The sequence below is a fragment of the Equus przewalskii genome, chromosome 6, assembly GCF_037783145.1.
Source record: "Equus przewalskii isolate Varuska chromosome 6, EquPr2, whole genome shotgun sequence".
NCBI classification, from domain to species: Eukaryota; Metazoa; Chordata; class Mammalia; order Perissodactyla; family Equidae; genus Equus; species Equus przewalskii.
Window position 1 is genome coordinate 23,855,712 of NC_091836.1, and position 6,789 is coordinate 23,862,500.

A 6,789-nucleotide genomic window follows, 5' to 3' on the forward strand; every position below is an offset into this window, starting at 1 on the left:
CAGGAGACGAATCCACAGGAGGGGCCTGTCCTGGCGGGCCCGCCACTGCATCCCGCACACCTGCACAAATCGCTGAGTCAACGCTGCCAGAGCACCTGGCCCACCTGTCCACTGAGAGGGGAGAAGGAGGAGGAGAGAGAAAGCGGTTCAAGGAAACCCAGCCGGCAGCATTTCCTAGCATCTACCGCCCGCACGCGTGGCCCTGTGCGAGGTCCTAAGGAGGAAGCTGGACCAGGGGCCCATCTCTTCTCTCGCGCCGAGGTGTCCGTAAGAAGTCCATAATGAGATGAAAGGATCACTTTGTAACATTAATTTTTTTTATTAAGAAGACAGATATTTTATAGTACTTCTTTTTTTTTCTTTTTTTTTTTGTAAAAATGGTATACATGAACCAATACAAAATGCGAATGGGAACATATGGATATGGAGTTTCTCACACTGTAACATTGTTCATGTACACCTCAGAAACAGAACTGGCCTAAAGGGAAAAATAAGACGTCGGTGTGACTAAAGAACAAGCTTATTTGGCATCAATTATACATCCTTCATATTTTATATTCCTTTAAAAAACACAAAAAAACAAGTTTGTTCTTTCTTCACTCTAAAAAAAGTGATCAACCTGTACAAAGTAATACTCAACAATACATTTCAAACAGTGCACTGTATACTTAAGAAAAAATACATAAACCAATATACAACTAAAATCCATTAATTTCCTGTTTTTGCTTTGTTTTATTATTTTTTTTTTCCAATGCGTGGGGCCTACACTTTGCAATCTACCTGAGACGGAAAACACCAATCGAAACACATGAACCTGAGACATGTCAACATTGTAAGCCATAAAGTTACATCAGGAACACTGCACTACTGTACACTTTTCAAAACAGAAAGATGGGAGGTCCCAAAAAGGAGATGCCAATTCTGTGAGCAATGGTATTTTTTTTTTCATTTTTCGTTTTTCTCTCCTAAAAAGAACAACGGAAAAAGACCTTTCAACAACATGCTAAATGGTTCTCACCCTTTGATATGGTTAGACTATGGTCAGAACGGGTGCTAAGGGCTCGGAATAGAGCTGCACGTTATAAAATTCATTGAAAAAGGGATGTCCATTGTGGCTTTTCGTCTTGGTTAAGTGCCCGGGGATAGGAGAGGGGAAACGAGATGCTGCTCGATATGGATTTTCTTTTACATACTAGTCCGTTCCCAAAAGGCCCCCATATTGCAATGGTTCTATCAAAGGTTAAAGTAAAGACAAGAAAAATAAACACGCTTTCAAATAACAAAGAGTTGACACTTTTTTCCCCTTAAATAAATCAGCGTAAGTTTTCCACATAATGTAACGATAGTAAAAATGCACCTTGCAAAATCCAAAAGTACTCACTGAAAATGTTATATAATATATATTTATATATATATAGATCTATCTTTTTTGATGCCATCTTTCCATAGGGACTGTATTCTGGAGTCTGGAGCCTTACCAAAACATATGGTAAGAGTTTAGTTTTCGTCCTTCAGGACTACTTCTAGATTTCCTAGACGTTTCAGTGAAAATCCCCACATTTCTTTAAAAAAATGTAAATGGTAACTTGACTCCTCTACCTTTTCCCAAGGCTCCCCATCGAAGATATGTTCAAGGTAACTTATTTTAGTAGCTATGCACTATGGCTGCCATCATGCGAGGATCAGTAATTTTTTGGCAGATGGTTCTTAAGGCTGAGGAAAGAGGCCAAGGCTAGTGTATGAAAGGTAAAAAGATAAAAACACTCACATTTGAGTTTTGATTAAGTAACTGAAAATCCCTACATGCTGTTTTTCCACCTCTGCTCTGACCTTTCGAGAACTGAGATCGACAGCAGGCCAGTGTGAGAACAATACTGGCCCTTCTTTTGTACCTCCTGCCTTTGTCAAGCCAAATCTGAAGGAATGAAAGTTTCACACGGATTCGAGTTGGAAATCCCAGCATGACAAATATCTGTAATATACAGTACATGCAGGCCACATCCTACTGCCTTCCTAACTAAGCACAAAGGGAGAAAAAAAACCCTGTCCCACTCAGTCATTCGCACACCACACGTACTTGCTTTTTCCTACAAATTAGTGAGAAGTAAGGCCGATTGGGAAAGGTGGATGGAATCATTTGGAACAGAAATAACCAGAGCAGAACTGTCTTTCCCCCTCCCTACTTCCCCTCCTGTGGCAAGTCAAATTTGTCCACTTATATAAAAGGAACAGACCGCACCTGTCAGGTCTGTTTAGGGCATTGAAAAAGGAGGAGACCTTTCCGCCCCAAACCTTTCTGGACAGTGTGGGGTATCTCTACTGAGCCGTCTACAGATACAGAATTAAAGACAGATTCAATCTCATTGTGACACACCTCACTTGCAGATAACCCTGTACAGTAATGTAGTTCCACAGCAAACAGAACATTTTCGGAATCACAGTCTAAGTTTCTAGTCTTCACTGCTCTAAGTATTTGAAACATGGGCAGCAGCAAAGAGTGCTCATTGTTTGTTCACCCAAATCTTTACGACAACAGAGAAGAATGCATTATGGATACACTAAATTCTGAACTATGAGATCTAAACTGTGCTGGTTCTCCTTTTATGAAACTGAATTTTGAACAGAAAGCAGTTACTTCAGAAATAAACAGAAAAAGTCAAAACGGTAACAAAATAAGAGGAAAAAAGATTCTAAGGAATCCCAGCAGGCAAATTCCAAAATGGGAGATTTTGGAAAAAATCCAAAATATTTCGGGAAAAATAAATGCGCACAAAGGAAGGAAACAAAAAAAAAGGGGGAACACAACAAACAAACAAAAAAACAAGGCACAGAATTTTCTGCAATCTATCCAAACTAAATGCAAGCAGCCAAGTTTGACTTGGTAGGAAGAAATAAAAATTAAACAAACCAACAAAAAACGAGGTGTCAAACAGCAGTGTGTACTTTTCAAAGAACATTTTGTTTTTACACAGCAAATCCCAAGCCTTCCCAGGCTCGCACCTTTCCACCCATTCATAAAAAAACACACGAATTTCTCGCGAGTTCCAATATCACTGTCTCTTTATCATCTAAATAGGGCCAGTTGGACACCTCATTGAAACAAAAAGGCTGATCTAGATGAAGTACTCTTTCTTTTCTTCAGAGTTGTTCTGTCCTCCTTCTGCATTGATTATAGCTGTGTCTGCGTCTGCTGCGTCATCGGCTCCTTTGGCTTCATGAGTGAAGTATGTACCTGAAAGATGAAGGGGTAAAGGACCGTGACTGTCTGATGGCCTCTGTGTAAAGTGGTACAGAGATGGCAACTTGCTTTATGGCCATCATCAGCCGAAGTGGTGTGCAGGCAGCAGAGGGGAAAAAACAATTGGAAGAAGAAAGCGAGGTGGGTGAGACAAATGGGGATCCGGGGGTTCCAAAGGCACCACTCCAACTGAACCGCTGCGATATAATTCAGCAAATGAGACATTAGAGCAGTGATTATGACCAGAGGATGTCAGCAGAAGAAGACGTGAGTGGGAGCTAAAAATGTAGAAAGCTGGAGAGCTGCTGACTAACGTATACACAGTAAACGCCCAGGACCAATGACCAGATATGTGCACATACATGGTTAAAGACCAAAGCAAGGAAGAGCAATTAGCCAATAAATGAATTAGGGCCCTGATGATGTTCTACTGTCACCTCAAATCGTTTATCTGCACCCTTGTCTCCTGTCTCCACAAATCGCTATTGCCTATCGGTAAGTGACAGTGTGCTTGAACTTGCACAAGGATGCTTGGTTATCTTCTGCCTTTCATTTGGGAGTGGGGTTCCAGATCGAGAAATAATTTGATAGCATAACAGTTGTAATGAAGGCTTGGCCTCTGCCTTAAGGAATAAGTGATTCTCATTCATAAGGTAACTCTAGGCCGGACCCGGATTCATGGATTTGCTAATTGGCACAGCCACTTTATAATGACAACAGACAGAACGTTACAAAGTTGGCGACACTCTCATCAGCAAGTCCCAAGAGTTTGCATGGAGAAAGACAAGGACTGCACCTCGGTGTGATAAATAGGTAGAGTTTACGCTGCCTGTCACGACCCAATCACCCTCCTCCCATTATACAGTGCGTTCTTGAAAATTCTTAAGTGAAAAAAAGGTTGATACATTCGCTGTATTTTCAGGTTTTCAAAGGGACAGATCTGAGAAAGCGGGCAGTCAACACTCCCCTCCTGTATCCTTTCCTCTGCGGACTGTGCCCTCTGCCCCTGGTTCTCCGCAGCTGCTGCGGACACTTCGCCTCTGCTCTCTGGCCTTCCCCTCCTGGCTCTATCAGCTCAACAGCAAGAGGCTGGGAGTTCTCAGTCAAACAGACAAACCCCTGGGCTTGGACAGAGGCTACGCATGGTGCTGAGGGTCCCAAACCATTTTACGCTCGAGACGGGCACTTCAGATCCTAAAGGCGCTGTCAAGTACCTTAGACCTCCCCTGCTGTGCTCAAGGGGACTTCCCCAAGCCCACGCTCTACAATCAAGCAGTATGCAAGCGCTAGGGTTAATCCTACAGGAAAGCCCTGCAAGCTCATTGCACAGCGCTTCAGGAAAATAACTGAGAAAGACAAGGGCCGACAAAGAAAAGGAAGAATAAATTACCAAGAGGGGAGGAGAGGATCAGAGCAGCATGGGGCAGAGAGGAGGAGCGTTGGAAAAGATGATTGCCCATCCAGACTGCACAGTTGAGAAGTGTGATGATTAATGGCAATTTAAATCAATTGCACTGATAATTTCAAAAATACATATTTATGTGGCTTTTAAGGCACATCAAACCAAGGAAGGCTTCTAACTTCCGTGACCAGCTGACCCAGAGCTGGGGGCCAGGGAGCAGAGCCCGCCTGCTTCCCAGAAAGTGGTAAGTTATGGGTATGCTCTTTCCATATTTATCATATTGGGCTTCACACCACACCAGCCCCTATTTTTTACTCTATCCCCAACTATGGATTGTAGAATAAAAAATCTAAAAAGTTTTATATTTAGAGAAAATCCAAATCAAGGAGTGCTACTCATCAGCTCTCAGAGGCCTAATCAGCAGCCGCTAAGATTTTTGTTTTTTTCCTCTCTCGGTTTCAGGAATCAAAGAGGCTATGTGGCCACATAAACCGAATTGCCTATCAAGGACAACCTTGTAAGGTCCCGAAATGCAGGGGCTGTGGTGACGCGAGGCCTCCTGCCTGCCAAAGCCCCTTGCTTACCTTTATGTCTGGCAAAATAGCGCCCCAGAATGATGAGCAAGCACAGCATGGCAAACACCACCACGGCCACGACGCCGCCAATCACGGCATGATCCACTGCCCTTATGGCGCCTTCTTCACCTGCTCGAGAATCTGTTGAAATCAGAAGAGGAATAGGGATGTAGAGCTCATTACGAGACACCAGGAGCCCTGGAGACTCTGCCTCCAGGGTCAGTGGTCACCTTCTTTTTTAATGGAGGAGTCAGAGAGAACATCGAGATGGATCAAGTTACACGGAGGGAACAGACTGACCTGTCCAGGGCTGAATTGATCTGTTCTCCCCACAAGGCAATTTCATTATAAGCAGCAGAGGAGCGCTAATGCATGTGGAACAAGCTCAGGGAGCAGAGAGGGAAGAAGGAGAGTCTATCCAGGCCTGACCTGGTCTTAGCCTTCACTCTATCTGTATCCAGTTGCAGATCCTATTAAGGAGGGCCGCCCTAACTATTGAAGGGCGTCAGAATGGCACCTTAGGGCAGTAGCAGGAGCTGTGGAGGGGAGGCTGGAGGCCCAGTGACTTTCCCGGATAGGCATATGCAACAGGAAAAGTAAGGAGCTCAAATGCCACCGCTGCCTGGAGATAAAACATGGATTAGAAGACTAAAGACAAGCGACGTGCTTGCTACGTTTAGGATGTACGAGGGAGTAAGCCTCAATCTAAAACCTAAAAACCTATTTCAAAAGAGACAGCAAGGAATAATTGTCCATCGCCACAGACGGTTTTTATTTTATTTATTTAACACTTCACAAAGCAATTAATTTTCCCTTATAAGCTTCACTCCCTCAGGGTGTCTTCTTCTGACTGAGGAACGACATGTTTGGCTGGGGAACAACTCCAAAATGGACCCGGAATGAGCTATGGCGATGCAGAATGGATGTATGGCAGTGTAAACAATTTTAATTTAGGAATGTGGCTACATCACCCCTTGCTGAAATCCTAATGGCACCCGAGATTTATAATGTAGTAAAAAACAATTATTCTCCCGTTGATTAATACATTAACATTTTGGAGTGGAAGCTAAACCATTGTCTTTTTTTTTATTGAGTCAAGTACGACACCTCCATTAAAATGATTTACTAGCTGTACCTTACAATTTAAGCACAGCAGCAACAGAAACGGTAAAAATCTTTTAACTTTACATGATTTGTGAAGTCATATGTGAAGGATTTACCATTTAAATCTTTCAGTACAAGAAGCACATGGCCTATAAATCTGTCCCCTTGCAGTTGCTGGACGCCTAAGAGAAATGCATTTCAGCAGGAAGACTGAGAGTGCAAATTCAAGTCAATTTTTAAGAAAGATTTATCTCTGTCTCTCTCCAAAGAACAGAGCAAATCTCTGAAGCCTCCACCTCTAATAATATTTGAAGTTTATCGATCAAGTGTACAGATCCGTGACAGCTAAAGGTAATGGTGCTCTTTTGAGCCGAAACCTGATACAATGCTTTCAGCAGGAGAGCGTGATTTACACTTTCTATCGATATTTCCAATTCTGCTCTGAGATTAAGTACTGAAGGATGTGGGGA

The 6,789-nt window shown here is 42.9% G+C and overlaps 1 protein-coding gene across 6 annotated transcripts in view; it reads right to left on the reverse strand.

Annotated features, from left to right (window-relative positions):
* Positions 1-295: 295 nt before the first annotated feature.
* The window catches only part of CADM1 (cell adhesion molecule 1), a 314,254-nt gene continuing 307,760 nt past the window's right edge, over positions 296-6,789 (reverse strand). For all 6 annotated transcript variants that reach the window (XM_008521797.2, XM_008521798.2, XM_008521794.2 and 3 more), the window contains 2 exons: positions 5,225-5,356; positions 296-3,232 (listed from right to left, as the gene is read on the reverse strand). In XM_008521797.2, coding sequence (XP_008520019.2) covers positions 3,114-3,232; positions 5,225-5,356 — 251 coding nt within the window. In that variant the 3' untranslated portion in view covers positions 296-3,113. The remainder of the gene's footprint in view (positions 3,233-5,224; positions 5,357-6,789) is intronic.